The sequence below is a fragment of the Heterodontus francisci genome, chromosome 1 (assembly GCF_036365525.1).
Source record: "Heterodontus francisci isolate sHetFra1 chromosome 1, sHetFra1.hap1, whole genome shotgun sequence".
NCBI lineage: Eukaryota > Metazoa > Chordata > Chondrichthyes > Heterodontiformes > Heterodontidae > Heterodontus > Heterodontus francisci.
The window spans coordinates 179,976,041-179,992,520 of NC_090371.1; the positions used below are offsets into that span (position 1 = coordinate 179,976,041).

The 16,480-nt window shown below is 43.6% G+C and overlaps 1 protein-coding gene across 3 annotated transcripts in view; it reads right to left on the reverse strand.

The window, feature by feature from the left end:
• Positions 1–16,480, reverse strand: part of fras1 (Fraser extracellular matrix complex subunit 1) — a 617,312-nt gene that overhangs the window by 285,167 nt on the left and 315,665 nt on the right. For all 3 annotated transcript variants that reach the window (XM_068039139.1, XM_068039130.1, XM_068039149.1), the window contains exons 15-16: positions 14,718–14,861; positions 6,816–6,956 (exon numbers count right to left, since the gene is read on the reverse strand). In XM_068039139.1, the coding sequence (XP_067895240.1) occupies positions 6,816–6,956; positions 14,718–14,861 (285 nt within the window). The remainder of the gene's footprint in view (positions 1–6,815; positions 6,957–14,717; positions 14,862–16,480) is intronic.

Sequence of the window (16,480 nt, forward strand, 5' to 3'; positions counted from 1 at the left end):
TTTATTTCAGATTTCCAGCCCCTGCAGTATTTTGCTTTTATTTTCCAAAAAAAAACTTGCTTTAAGATTTTTTTTGTAAAACATCAGATGGCCTAGCCAGCGACGCCCACATCCCATGAACGAATAAAAAAAAAATGAACAGATTCTGAAGACAGTCTAGATCAGGTTAAATCTTCAGGGGCTGCTCACCCATGCTGCAAATATAGCAATGTCAGAATGAAGTTGAAAGTAAATGAGGCCACGAATTTGAACTTGGAAGCCCTGAAGTCAGAAAATGGGAGTGCGCCATGTTTCCAGCCACTTCTGGCTGCATGGCACCCCACATTGGGAAGGGCACTAGTGTGGGTGTACCATGCATGTGCCGGAAATGTCAGTAGTCATCAGATATTTGATGCACATTTTTGAAACTTGGACTGTGCAGGTCCAGTGAACATCTGTGCTAATCACTCACAGCAGAACAAGTGTTCAGAAACAAAAACAAGAAATGCTGGAGTCACTCAGCAGGTCTGGCAGCATCTGTGGAAAGAGAAGCAGAGTTAACGTTTCGGGTCAGTGACCCTTCTTCAGAACTCAGATGTTCAGATGCACGAGGGACCCCCACTAGCACTATTTAAAGGGCCAGTAATCCAACGTGGGTGCTTTTGACTTACTTCTGTTGCAGCAAAGTTTGTGGAAGAACTGTAGATTACTTTTAAAGGTGTTGTGGTGAGCTGGTGCATCCATACAAGGAGGGAAGATGATTTAGTCACCTGTACATACCAATTCTGCAAGAGGTATAGGGGCTGAAGTTGCAGTGCCTCAAGGTCTGCAACATGGTAGACAAATGGAGCAGAAATTGCAAATAGAAGAATCTCTACAAAGAGGGAGGAGGAGGAGGTGGGCTCTCCAGAGAAGGCTCTACCCACCACGGGTGTTCAGAGAGTACTTGTCCTACCTCCATCTCAAGCAGGAGCAATGCCTGAGGTGCCTCAGATTCAAACAAGGAGCTTGTCATTAAACTGTGCCAACTCCATCAACAAGACCTGCAGCCACAGAGCAGGATGAGGATGATGCTGCCAGTGGCTATCAAAATAACTATGGCCCTTAATTTCTACTCCTCAGGTTTGCTCCAGGCGGAAGCAGGCGACATCACAAACATCTCCCAGTACGCTGTCCATTGCTGCATTCGAGAGGTGACAGAGGCCCTGTCATGAAGAGAGGCTGTTTCATCTTTTTCTCTCTAACCAGATAGAAGCAGGATGAGAGGGTACGTGGCTTTGCCGGGATAGCAGGATTCACAATGGTGCAGGGAGCCATCGATTGCACACATGTGGCATTGCGGGCCCCCAATGCCTTCATCTTGAGGCAGTCAGTCATTTCCGCCGTGTTCAGGCCACCAGGAAGAACCAGAGGGTGAGCTGCTCGGAGACAAGTGATACCCCCTCTACACATGGCTGATGATCCCCATCCCACCCCCACACCAACCCACTACACAAGTACAACACGTGTATAACAAGTGCAATGCTGCCACCAGAAACATTGTGGACCGACCAGCAGCATGCTTAAGCAACGGTTCCACTGCCTCGAACACTCAGGAGGTGTCCTACCCTACTCTGCAGAGGAAGTATTAAAGTTTGTGGTGATTTGCTTTGTCCTCCACAGCATCGCTATCATGAGGGTGCAGCCATTGCCACCAAGCACACAGAGGAAACCTACAGAGGACGAACAGGAGGAGGAGGTGAAGGAGGAAGAAGAGGAACAGAGTGCCTACTCAGACTCTGCTTCCATTAGGAGATTATCCCTTCACCACCATGGCTCCAATATTCCACCTTTCCATCCATCTGGGATGCCACAGCACAGCATTCTTTTGGCCATGATCCTGCAGTAAAAGCTACCAACAAAAACATTTCCATAATATCTTTATCCAATTCCACAAACAAAAATGAACTATTCATCCTTGTTCATTCCGTCGATGTCTATCTTGCGGGTTCCTTTGCCCAGCTTAGAGCACCTACACAGTGCCACCCCAGTGGGTGCAACATGGCTGATACAGACTGCTGACATTCACTGGCTGAAACTGCAGATGACCATACAGGATGCCCTCAAGTACCTCTGGGTTTATGGCGCACAGCTTCGGGTTGCAACACATTGGAATGGGTGGCAACAGTTGGAGCTGGCTGGCTGAGAGGCAGCACCAAGTGCACTGGTGGAGTTGCAATGATGAGAGCACCAATGCTGTCATCCTGAGAGAAAGCAGCAGGTTAATGCCCCACGAGACCCACTCCCACAGGTTGACACTTCACCAATCCTCGTAATCTGTTGCAGGACAGATTACTGGACTGCAGCGAGAGCCTGCGTGCCCCTTTGAGCATTGAAATCCGCAGCCATGGTGACAGGAGACTGAGGCTGCATGGCAGCAGGTGTAGATCTCATAAACTCCGTTTCCACTGCAGCACTCCGCCTATGCTGCAATGAATGCTGAGACAGCGGCTACCAGATGCTGCATCGTGGTTAGGTCCGCAAGTGCTGTCATCGAGTTGGCCACCACTTCCATGCTGTAAAGGATGGCCTCCAAGCCCTGCACCATGTTGGAGCCAGACCCCTCCATGTTCCCAGCTAGGTACTGGTGAATATCTGACAGGTCAGCCAATGCATCACACATCTTGGTGTGCATCCTCATCAATGTTCTCCTGTAAGCTGTCCCATTGAAGTCCTCACCTCAGTCCCTTATAGCAGAACTTGTGTGCAACCTCGTCCTCTGTAAACACACACACACAAGCTATCCTTTTCCCCTGGCCTGGCTGAAGTCCATTCATGCCCAGTGACCCACCACATGCGGATCCTAATTACAAACTAGCCTCTAAAGTTTGCGCAATGAGCTGGTGGCTGCGAGTGTCAGATCAAGCAATCGTGCCTCTTCATCAGTGGTGTGGTGCTATTCTCACTCTTCCTGCTGGGCTGCTGTGTCAGGGCAGGCAGAAATTCTTGGGTGCCTATAAGCAGAAAATCAGAAGGGGAGGGTTGGAGTGAGGTAGAAAGCTAAAGGCCTATGGTCACAATATCCGCAGCTTGCAATTCATGCCAGATAGCAGCGTGAGGGTGAGGTGGGAGTTGAGAAGGGACATAAGGCTGTCATCCTGAATGTTCTCGGTGATGCTGAATGCAATGGGTTCTGTCGCTGACAGCCCCATTTTGCGGAGCACCATCTCTTCCACAGGGGTCAGGAGATGTCGGCGTGCCTGGCTCCCGATGCTTCTGCTTTGCATTTCATGCAGGACAAGGTTGTGCACAGATAGGGAAGAATGGTGGGTGATATGCCTTCCATTGCCAAATAGCTGGAGGAATGTGGAGGCTGCGAGAGGTGGGTGTGAGGCTGGCATCGTTGGAAGTTGTGCAAGAGTAAAGTGGAGCATCTGAATGTTCGGCCTGAGTCCTAGGGACTGCTAGGGACTGTTGATGGATGAGTGATGAGGTGCAGTGCATTGAGAAGCCTGAGAGGTTGCTGGTATGGTGGGTAATGTCCTCTGAAGATGCATTCACTGATTTTGATCACACGTGGGAGGTTACTGAACTTCTTGTGGCATTGCTGCCATGTCCTCAGGTCCAGACTCAGGTAGTTGACCTCCCTTGCCACCTGCTCTCATTCCCTTTGGAGAGTTTTCCTTGAGGGCCTCCTGGCTCCCCTCGGAAACATGGCCTCTCTCCTCCTGTCAACCGCCATCATTACAGCTTCCAGAGCAGCATCCCGGCACCTCGGAGCGTCTCCTCTTCCCTGGTACTCCATTTGTTTAGATTCTACTTGCAGCCAGTTGCAGTACTGGTCGTCAGCAGTAGCTTCCTTCTGAGTGCAGCTCCTCTGTAAGAGGGGCAGGCTGCCTTTAAGTGCTATTCGCTAGCTGGAACACATGTTAACCACATAAGCTGCTAGCCCCCCTGTTGAGTGTTCAGCCAGCCACCAGCACAGGTCGTGTTTGGCTGACGTTACAATCAGGCAAATGAGAAGGCAGCATGAAGTTTGTGTGCTCCCTCTCTCAATTGGTCACAAATCACAACTCCCATATCTAAAAACAAGAGGAAGCAAATTTTGAGCCCTGAATCTTTAAAGATAGAGGGATAGAGTTACTGCTTCAGGCGCAAATAGCAATTCAGATGCAAATTTCTTCCAAAATTGTGCCTTTTTGAAAAGTGTTCTTCCCCTACCTCCATGCCCTGCTTTCCGCTCAAACTTATTTGTGTAGCGTTGAACACAAAATTTGCCCTGAACCAATGCAACTGCACAGCACTTTGAAACATAATCATATTTAAAAGAAAAACTTTGCTTTATAAACTATTCCCTGATATATTGAATAGTGGTAACTTGGTAAAGATTGATTAAAACAGCTAAAAGTCAGTTTTTTTAAAAAAAAGCATTTTATGTCACAGTGGTAATTACTGAAAACGATATAAAAAAATATGCAAAACTATTTTGTAGTTAGATTGGGGTACAGTAGTCAGTTCCTTGGTAAATTGAAAGAAAAGTTTCATTCAAAACTTTTCAAAAAGTACCTATGAGGGTCCTTGTGCCCAGATGATCCAGGTTATTTTTTGGAGCTTCCTTGAAGCCCTGCAAATGAGCGCAGTTGGCATAAACTCCCAATGGTGATTCATTTGCCCTTGGGGCATGGACCAAAGCTCCCTGTAAACTGTGCGTGCACACAGCCACACAACTACCAGGAAGGTATGGCGCAGGCCACCCACAAGTTGTCCCTTTTAAGATACAGCGTGTGCACGGCTGTGCAAGAAAATTTAAAGTAACCACACATTCAAATGAATAGGCCATGCACAATGAGAAAAATCTGGAGGGGACATTGGCATTCACAGCTTATTGGGCGGGGCCTGCTTCTAGCCAATGTTTTTTAAACTAGCGCAAAAGATCATGGAAACTCAGGTTGCGCTGAACACAATTTGTACTTAAAACTCTGTGATCTTTTGTGCCAGTTACGCGATATCAGGCAAACTGCACAGAGGAAATCAGTGTAATTGGGCAGAAACACCAGGTGAGGGAATCAAAACAGGTGATCAGACTCGCAATCTGAGTCAATGATTTCAATTAATTTGAAGTATTTAGCTAATGCAACATGTATAAATGAAGTTACACATAAAATTAAGTTCAACTGTAAGTCATTTCAATTCTTATATGTGGTTTCGAGGTGGCATAGTGCACCAGGCAAATAATGCACTATAATAGTGAATGGCAAAGTGTGACCATGGCCTGAATTTTTAGGCCCAGATGGGGGTGGACAGGAAGGCGTGCGGGTGTGGAATTTTGCACTACCAGACAGCATGCCAGTTTACTGGCTCCATCCCACCACCAGGCTATCTTCCCTGAGGGGGGATTGGGGGGGGGGGGAAGGTAGGATTATCTGCCCACAAGCAGCGGGTAGCGAATTCAGATAGTTAATGGCCTACTAAGGCCTATTGTTGGAGGTTGACTGGAATTTTCCATTCAGCCTCCAGGCCCCCAGAGGTAACCGAACAGTGCAGTTGCCTGCCTAGAGGTGACCACCCAGCAGCAGAGAGGGGGCCAGCACTCCAGGAAAGCCTCTCTGTCTGCCTGGCCCCAGCTACAGACCACCCCGTGGAGGGGCTCCTTCCCCCTCTGCTGAGGTCATTTTTTATTTTAAACTTTAAAAAGTTGGAGAGCACAGGCCTCCATTTTGGGACTCCCTCCATCTCACCTACCTGGAAAGTCATCCTGCTGCTGCTTCCAAGATAGAGAGTCTCCTGTTGGCCCTCCAGCTTCGAGAGTCCTTAATTGGATGATGAGCCTGCTCTCTGATCATTAACTGGCCAATTTGGGGAAAATCACAGATGAGTGACTGTTTCCTGCACAGTGCAGGCCCCTGACCCCCATTTGAGCCTGTTGGCAGATTCCTGAAATCTGCAGGGAAAATCCTGCCCCTTGCATCTGTAATAACGCACGCTAGGGGAAGAATTAATCTTTTTAATGAACTAGAATGTGTCATATTTCTCCATAATTAAAGAACTGTTAGCAAAATCATAGGTATTTAAAATGTGCAATTTCGAAGAATGTGACTATTAAGTTATCGCCTCATTTTTCACGAAGCGGACTTTCATCTTAGTTGTACCACTGTGCAGAGATACCAAGTAGAGGCCACCCCCTGCTTACAGGAAAGTTTTCCTTGTCTTTCCCATTCAAATAGTTGACTAGTAGCCAGTTAAGAGAGCTTTATTGGTAGAGGATTGCTAGCAGCTGGCTTGTCACTTGTCAGACAGGGATGATGTGCACTGCATTGGAGACCAAGCAAGGGGAAAAGGAAACATCTATACCTAAAAGGACAGAATTATGATTTCCAACTGAAGACAGCCTCCCACGCTTGAAATAGTAGATTACATTATACAAGAACAACTCCTGTACTTTGTCTCTCACACTTCTATACATACTTCTCCAATATTAGAGGAAACCATTCACCAGCCCAATTAATTCTGATTATACCATATCAAGGTTACAGGGGGAATTATCATCTATCAACATGCAGCAGATGTTAAGAAAGCTAGTGGACAGTAAATGCTTCTCCTTTGAACTTTTTCCAATGCTCAATTGAACAGTGACATCAAATGCTTTTCTGCACTATATTCTGCTGTGGCACTACAAAGTATATCGAATCCTATAATTATGCTGCAAGAAAGATAAATATAAATGGTCTCAATCTAGCAGTATGCTAAGCTGCTCTTGCAGGGTATTCATGAGAACTGTACAAATATCTCAAATGATTTATATATTTTCTTGTTGAAATGTGGACCCTATCACTCATAAGTCAAGTGTTAGTTCTTACCTGCACATCTGTTGGCTACATCTCTGTAATTGCCCACAGGGCAATGTGAGGCACACTTTCCACTGTGTATAACCCTTCCTTCAGGACAGGTCAGACATTTTGGGTTGTCATGGTAACAAGTCTGACATGATGAGTCACATGCTGCACAATAAGGAAAAATGAGAAATCAAGCAAAATCAAACAGATTAAACTATTCTCTACGTAAAATGGCACAAGCCAATTAACTGAACCATTCATGTATGTAGTTAATAGGCTTAAGTTAATGTATGTTTCCAGTGCCTCAAGCAATTCCTATATTTATAGGTACTTCAGTAAGATCTTAGGATAGTTCCCATTTTGCAAAACTACTTTTTATGATGCAAAGTTCTTAGATGTTCTGAAAATTCAGCATACATGAACAGTTTCTAAAATAAAACATTGCTTCAGCAGCAAGAGATCACTCGTGTGTGAAGGGCCAGATGAGTGTGAGTTTAACTTCAGCAGGAATTCAGCCTTCAAGTGCACTAGGCTTAAAATTATATTTGAGGAAATAAACCACCCAGTTATTAGAGTTTTTTTTATTTTAAGAGAAATCTAGTTTTGTATGAACAACAGGTAAAACCTGTGAGATTCACCACCCATGAAAGGTTGGAAGATCCTGGGTAACATAAGGCAGTGGTTCTCAAACTGGGGTCCACTGATCCTTGAAGTCCTGTAGAGACTTTCCAAGGGTCTGCAAAATAGTGTGGAAGTGCAGGGCTGGCCTCGGGGGTGAGCAACTGGAGGCAAGTTTAGTGCAAGCCAGAAGTGCATGGCTGTCTCAGCCAGGAGGGGAGCAAGCATGGAGGAGTGCTGAGAGCAGCACAAAGATCACTACATCTGTAAGTAAATACCTGTTGTCTTAAACGCATGATTAAAACACATTTTACATGCAGCACTTTCACATTATGAGTATTATAGGTATTATAATTTAGATGGGGGCTCCATGACTACTAATCCTTTTGAAAAGGGATTCTGCAAACAAAAAAGTTTAAGAATCACTGGTATTTAAAAAGATGCATGTGACTAATTCAGGAACATAAGAAATAGGAGCTGGTGTAAGCCATTTGGCCCTTCAAGAGTACCCCGTAATTCAACAAAATCATGGCTAATCTTCTACCTCAACTCCACCTTTGTGCACTATCCCCATATCCCTTAACTCCCTTAGCACCCAAGAATCTATCAACCTTTGTCTTGAATGTACTCAACAACTGAACATCCACCGCTCTCTGGAGTGGAGAATTCCAAAGATTCACAACCCTTTGAGTGAAGAAATTTCTCATCTCAGTTCTAAATGGCAGACCCCTTATTCCAAAATGTGTTCTAGATTCACCAGCCAGAAAAAACATTTTCTCAGCATCTACTTTGTAAAGCCTCTTATCAATTTTATATGTTTCAATTAGATCATCTTTCAGTCTTCTGAACTCCAGGGAATAAAGGGCAAGTCTACTCAATCTATCCTGGTAGAAAAGCCCCCTCATCCCAGGAACCAGTCTAGTCAATCTTCATTGCACTACCTCCAGGGCAAGTATGCCCTTTCTTAGGTAAGGAGACCAAAACTGCACAGAGTACTCTCAGTGTGGCCTCATCAATGCCCTGTATAACTGTAGTAAGACTTCTTTACTCTTGTACTCCAATCCTTTTGTAACAAAAGCTAACATACCATTTGCCTTCCCAATTGTTTGCTGTACCTACATGTTAACTTTCTGTGATTCATGCACAAGGACACCCAGGTCCCTCTGAATGCAAACATTTCCTACGCTCACCATTCAAAAAATATTCTGCTTTTTTTATTTTTCCTACCAAATTGGATAACTTCACACTTTGCCACTTTGTATTACATCTGCCATGTTCTTGCCCCCTCATCCACCCTGTCTTTATCCCTCTGCAAACTCTTTGCATCCTCCTCACCACTTACTTTCCAACCTCATGTTGTATCATCACCAAACGTTACACTCAATTCCCTCACCTAAGTTATTAATCTAGATTGCAAATAGCTGAGGCCCAAGTACTGATCCTTGTGGTACACCACTAGTTACAGCCTGCCAACCTAAAAATGTCCTGTTTATTCCTACTCTCTGCTTTCTGTCCATTAACCAATCCTCAATCCATGCTAATATATTAGCCTGAATCTCATACATCCTAATTTTGTGTAATAACCACTTGTGTGGCACCTTATCGAATGCTTTCTGAAAATCCAAAGACACTATCATCTGCTGGTTCCCCCTTATCCAACCTCGTAGCCACATTCTCAAAAAACTCCAACAGATTTATCAAACATAACTTTCCTTTCATAAATTCATGTTGACTTTGCTTAAGCATATTATGATTTTCTAAGTGTCCTGTTACCACATCCCTAATAATAGGTTCTAGCATTTGCCTATGACTGATGTTAGGCTAACTGGCCTATAGTTCCCCGTTTTCTCTCATAGAGTCATTTTACACCATAGGAGGCGGCCATTTGGCCCATCGAGTCCATGCTGGCTCTTCACAGAGCAATCCAGTCAATCCCACTCCCCTGCTCAATCTCCGTAGCCCTGCAAGTTTATTTCCTTCAAGTGCCCATTCAATTTCCTTTTGAAATCATTGATTGCCTCCTTTTCCACCACCCTCGTGGGTGGCAAGTTCCAAGTCATTACTGCTCGCTGTGTAAAAAAAGCTCTTCCTCACATTCTCCCTGCATCTCTTGCCCAAAACCTTCAATCGGTGTCCCCTAGTCCATGTACCAGCAGTTAATGGGAACAGTTTCTCCACGTTGTTACGACCGAGGCGGGAAGAGTGAACTGTTAATTCAGTCCTACTTCTCTACAAGTCACAGTACATCAATAAATTTTCCCACTTACGAAACAGCCAATTAGATACTCTATTCGTCCCCAGAATAAAGCACACCAACCAGGTTTCTTTAATAAACAACAAAATTATCCGTTTATTATAAAACCAGGTCTTAACCTATAATCAAGTAAATATTGAAGCCCCGTACTTTTATATCCTAGCCCTCATGCACATGCAAATACATCCAAAAACCAGTTAACTGGGAAAAAAAAGGATTTTTATTTACATCTGTTACAAAGAAATAAAAAGAATGGAAAAAAAAAACTAATTCTGCAAGGATTTGGAAGGAAGCCCTTTGGTTTGGCGAGGTATCTCAAAGTCAAATAGTTGGCGGCCACTAGGAATCCTTCCAGGCGAGATTGATGAACAGTTGTTTTGGGAAGGTGTTCAAAGGAATTCAACTGCAGAAGGCTTCACATAGGTGTTACAGCAGGTGTGCAGCAACAGAATTTTCAGTCCTTTTTAAAGATGCAAGGTTTCTGCAAGCTTTCAGGATGTCTCCCAAAAATACAGGAAACAACAGTACAACTTCATACAAGCTTTTGCTTTTCAAGAGCTGGGGTTCTTTAAAGAGAGGTAATAGTTATCTGGTTTTTCCTCTGATCTCCTGGCAGGTCCATGCGCAGATTCCAACTGCCTGCTTTTAGTCCAAAAACCAACATCTTTTAACAGTTCAAAATGAAACAATTTTTTTTCCAGGCAAGTCTCATGCTAATCATAAATTCTCTTTTGTCACAACAAAGCATAACTCTTAAGTCAAACCCCCTGTGGTTTATTTGAAATCAGCTGGTTTCCAGTATTTGTTTAATGGTCAAAACCAGAAGCCGCTTGTTGACTTTTTTTAAAAAGCATCCATAAAGTTCAGCTATCTCCAGATGTTTCAATGCCCATGAAATCCTTTTTTTGTTTTTAAAAATATAGATTCCCAAGTTTTAACACAATAAAATAGAAATTCCATAACAACTTCTAACTTATGGACAGCACAGTGGCGCAGTGGTTAGCACTGCAGCCTCACAGCTCCAGCGACCCGGATTCAATTCTGGGTACTGCTTGTGCGGAGTTTGCAAGTTCTCCCTGTGAACCGCGTGGGTTTTTGCCGGGTGCTTCGGTTTCCTCCCACAGCCAAAGACTTGCAGGTTGATAGGTAAATTGGCCATTATAAATTGCCCCTAGTATAGGTAGGGGGATGTGGTAGGAATATGGGATTAGTGTAGGATTAGTATAAATGGGTGGTTGATGGTCGGCACAGACTCGGTGGGCTGAAGGGCCTGTTTCAGTGCTGTAACTCTAAATATAAAATATAATATAAATTATTTAAGCCTGTCATAATCTTGTACACCTCTATCAAATCTCCCCTCGATCTCCTTTGCTGCAGGGAGAACAAGCCCAGCTTTTCCAACCTCACCTTGTAACAAAAATCCCCCATCCCTGTAACCATTCTGGTAAATCTCCTCTGCACCCTCTCAAGGACCCTCACATCCTTCCTAAAGTGTGGTAACCATAACTGAATGCAATACTCTACTTGGAGCCTAACCAGAGCTTTATAAAGGTTCAGCATAACTTCCCTGCTTTTGTACTCAATGCCTCTATTTATGAAGCCCAAGATGCCATATGCTTTACTACCACTCTCTTAATATGTCCTGCCAGCTTTAAAGATCAATGCACATGCACCCCCAGGTCCTTCTGTTCCTGTACATTCTTTAGAACTGCGCCATTAAGTCTATATTGCCTCTCCCTAACCCTTCTGCCAAATGAATCACCTCACACTTGCCCGCATTAAATTATATCTGCCACTTGTCTACCTAATCTGCTAGCCTATCTATGTCCTGCTGCAGGCAGTTCATGTCATCCTCACTGTTTGCCACTCCTCCATGTTTGGTATAATTGGCAAATTTTGAGATTCTACTCCTATTCCAAGATCCAAGTCATTTATATACAGCAAAAAAAAGCAGTGGTCCTAGCACTGCAGTCTGAAAGACAACTATTTACCACAACCCACTTCCTCCTTTCTTAAATAACGGGGTTATGCTTGCTACCTTCCAATCCTTGGGAACTCTTCTAGCATCTAAGGAATTCTGAAAGATCAAAATCAATGCATACACTATCTTTATGGCTACATCTTTTAAAACCCTAGGTTGCAGGTCGTCAGGTCCAGGGGATTTGTCGCCACTTAGTTCCATTAATTTCTCCAGTACTATTTCTTTACTTATACTTAGGTCTTTAAGTTCCTTATTCTCACTAGACCCAGGTTCTCCATTATTTCCAGAATGTTTTTTGTGTCTTCGACCATAAAAACAGATACTAAATATTTGTTTAGTCTCTCCATTATTCCCCATTATAATTTCACCTGTCTCTGTCTGGCCCATGTTTACTTTCACTAATCTCTTCCTATTTATATACCTGTAGAAACTTTACAATCTGTTTTTATGTCTCTTGCTAAGTCTATTCTCATATTCACGTTTCCCTTTCCTTATCAATTTCTTGGTATAGTTTGATGAATTATTAAATTCTCCCAAATCTCAGGCTTACTAGTCTTTTTGGTAACATTATTCTCTTGTTAGCCACAGTTGGAACACTTTTTCTGTGGGATTTTTGTACCTTAAACGAATGTATATTTGTTGCCAATTATGTATTAATTTTTTAAATGCTAGCAATTGCTTGTCTATTATCATATCTTTTAATGTAGTTTCTCAATCAACATTAGCCAATGCACCCCTCATATCTACACAGTTAGATTTATTGAGATTTAAGATTGTAGTTTCAGACTTAACTAAATCACTTCCAACTGAATATAAAATTCTCTCTTATTATGGACACTCATGATGAAATGTCATCAACCTGAAACATTGGGGGGAATTTTATGCTCTCTCCCACAGCGGGGTTGGAGGTGGGGAGAGAGTAAAATCGAGTGGGATGGTGGCAGGGGAGACCCCACCTCTGCCAAAATTTCGTCCGGGTCAGGAAGACTCTCCCCTCCCCTACGACCCCCACTGCACAAGACCCCTCCCACCCTGACCTACCATAAGCCTGGTTCTAGAGCTGCTCCTCGTGTCTGGTCACTGCAGCTACAGCAGCAGCCACTGTCTCCACGGTGATTGGCCAACAGCTCTACAAGGCCAGGACTTCCGGCAACAGGGGTCCAAAATCCTACGGAAGGCCCACTGCTGTCCAGCTAAGTACATGATTGGCAATAAATTCGGCGGGCCTTCTGTACAAGAGGTGACGTGGGGATCTCGGCGACCGTTTCCTGCTACATCGAGACCCCTGCCACCAGCATAAAATTCCCCCCCATTAACTTTGTTTCTCTCTCCACAGATTCTGCCCAATTTGTTGAGCATTTCCAGCATTTTGAGCCGATTAATTAACCCTTTCTCATTGCACAATACTAGATCCAAAATAGCTTGTTCCCTTGTTTGTTCCTCGACATACTGATCTAGAAAACTATCTTGAATGCATTCCATGAACTTGTCCTCCACACTATTACAGCAAATTTGGTTTGCCCTGTCTATATGAAGATTGATGTCCCCCATATTACCCTTATTACATGTGCCTCTAATTTTCTAATTTATACTCTGCCCTACACTACAATTTCTGTTAGTGAGGGCCTATAAAAACCTCCCACCAATGTTTTCTGCCTCTTACTGTTTCTTAGCTCCACCCAAACTGATTCTACTTCTTCATTTTCTCAGCTAAGAGTCTTTCTCTCTACTTTCTCCTATCCTTTATTATCAGGGTTACCCCTCCTCCCTTTCCATTCTGCCTATCTCTTCTCAAAGTTAAGTATCCTGAAATAGTTATTCTCATAGCCATTACAGAGATGTGGGGCAGGATTTTTCTCACAGGCTTTGGGACTTCGACGACAGGGCCAAATGGGGCTCAGAAGCCTGCACTGTGTGGGAAACAGTTACCCAGCAGTGATTTTCCCCGAATTGGCCAATTAGTGGACAGAGGGTAGGCTCACCATCCTGTTAAGAACTGTGGAAGAGTTCTTGAAGCACCAATAGGAGGCCCTCCAGCATTAAAAAAAAGAAGCTTGCCTTTATAGGTAAGAAAGGGAGGACATCTCATGATACAACCACAGGCAGGATAAGTATAAAATACTGCACATCAGAAAGTAAAATGGGCAATACCCATTATTTCATGAGTGGTACTGAAATAACTCAGGATGACGATGAAAGAGACTTAGAAGTCTTAGTAGACTCCATGTTCAACATGTCCAACCAACACAGAGCAGTAATCAATAAAGCTAATTGAATGCTGAACAGCATACCCAAAACAGAATATAAATCAGAGGAAGTCAACATCAAATTTGGTCAGAACACACCTCATGTACCATGTCTAGTTCTGGCCACTGAGGTATTCCTCAGACACAAGCGTTAGGAAAATCCACCTAATAACTTTTAAAAGGGAAGAGGATAAATATTTGAAAAAAGAAAAGAATAAAAAGGAAAAGTGGAAAGGGCATACAGCTTCTCAGCATGCAGATACAAGTCTGGTGGGCTAAATGGCCTCCTCTCGTATTATGAAATGTCAAGTTTGCATTACAGAACTGTATAACTATTTGCAACAGATCTGTTTGGTGTTGGTGTGGAATCTGCCTCTTTCTGCAGAAGCAAAAGACAAGCACACATGCAATTGTTTGAAAGCTACCATCATGACTTTCATTCTGGATGATGGCCATTCCCCAGGGTCTGGGAATGATCCACACACAGAAATGGATTGCTAGCCTGCACAGACAGCTAAGTGCTCAGATTGCTCACAGCCAGAAAACAATGGCAACCAGCACCACCATGATTAAACAAGGCACCCAGAAAAAGTACCGCTCCAGGAGATGATAACCACCACTTTATTTACTTTACCGCACTGCTACTCGACAAATATCTACAATACAATGGATTCAAAAGCATGAGTAGTAAATGACTTCTAATATGTATACAATAGAGTATACAAACAAAATTATGATTAACTGCCAACTAATACTTTCAAACTCAAGAGAATTTTACCGGCAAAAACAAAAGGATTACACCAGGTCTTTAAAAGATATAGGCTTACCATGGCAATTCCCGTCCTTTATGAAATATCCAGGTCCACAGTTGGCAACACAAGCACCGTCTTTGAGCAGAAGTGATAGATCCCTACAGTTAACACAATCAGTCTCTGAAGGACCACGACATATCAAGCAGGATTCGTGGCAAGCTGAAAAAAAACATTTAAATGTGATTGTCAGACCTATGACTAAATATAAAAACAAAAGTCTTGAACCATGTCCCTCTCCAATTTACCTTACAACTTTTTACATTCAGTCAAACATCATTACTCACTCTGGGGCTTTTGGAAATTTTAATCGGAGGCCTTTCACTGCCTCAAAAGGCATATGCTGACTGTACATTACACAGCAACAGTATACCAGTGAAATGAGGTGTGCTTGTCTTCAGAAGGAAGCCCCACCCAGACGGGAAGGGGGTAGAGTAGGATCAGAGGAGGTAAGCAGCCTGGACACCCAAATAAGGTAACAATTTTTTTACAAATGTAGCAGTATTTTCTCCCTTAATAACTGGCTTGAAGGGGGCAATGCAAAGGGTCTTCCCCCTGACAACTGGCTGATGACAAGCGTTTCTAGTAGCTTGGATCAGGCAGGCATGTAATAGTACAGATGCCTACCAGCCACACACAAAGGAGGTGCCCAATTTTGAGAGGAAGGGCATCCCAGATGTGGTCCCGGTGTAACTGCCAGGATTGCATCTCAACAGATCTTTCAGTTTCACTGTGGCAGTGTAAATAGTGAGCAGTATCTGGAAGAATTCCCGCTGGGATTAATTGCTTTTGCCAGCAAATTTTTTTTCGGCTTTAGTAAAGTCAGTATAGGACCTACATCAGCTGGTGTAGGTCTGGTTGCGCCGATTGATGGCATGTTGAGTGGAATTCACAGTGTCGCCCACAAAATTGCTTGTTGATAGGAGAAGGGGTGCAGAGGGACACCCCCGCTAACTGGTATTACGAACATACGAATTAGGAGGAGTAGGCCACTCAACCCCTCGAGCCTGCTCCGCCATTCAATAATTCATGGCAAAACTGATTACTCCACATTCCCGCCTATCTCTGCTAACCTTTCACCCCCTTGCTTTTCAAGAATCTATCTATCTCTGCCTTAAAAATATTCAAAGGCTCTGCTTCCACCGCCTTTTGAGGAAGAGAGTTCCAAAGACTCACGACCCTCTGTGAGAAAAAATTTCTCATCTCTGTCTAAAATGGGCGACCCCTTTTTTTTAAATAGTAACACCTAGTTCTAGATTCTCCCACAAGAGGAAACATCCTTTCCACGTCCACCCTGTCAAGACCCCTCAGGATCTTATATATTTCAATCAAGTCGCCTCTGACTCTTCGAAACTCCAGCAGATACAAGCTTAGCCTGTACAACCTTTCCTCATAAGACAACTCGCCCATTCCAGGTATTCGTCTAGTAAACCTTCTCTGAACTGCCTCCAACGCATTTACATCCTTCCTTAATTAAGGAGACCAATACTGTATATAGTACTCCAGATGTGGTCTCACCAATGCCCTGTATAACTGAAGCATAACCTCCCTATTTCTGTATTCAATTCTCCTTGCAATTAATGATAATATTCTATTAGCTTACCTAATTACTTGCTGTACCTGCATTCTAACCTTATGTGATTCATGCACTAGGACCCCAGATCCCTCTGCATCTCAGAGCTCTGCACTCTCTCACCATTTAGATAATATGCTTCCTGCCAAAATGGACAATTTTACATTTTCCCACATTATACTCCATTTGCCAGATCTTTGCCCATTCA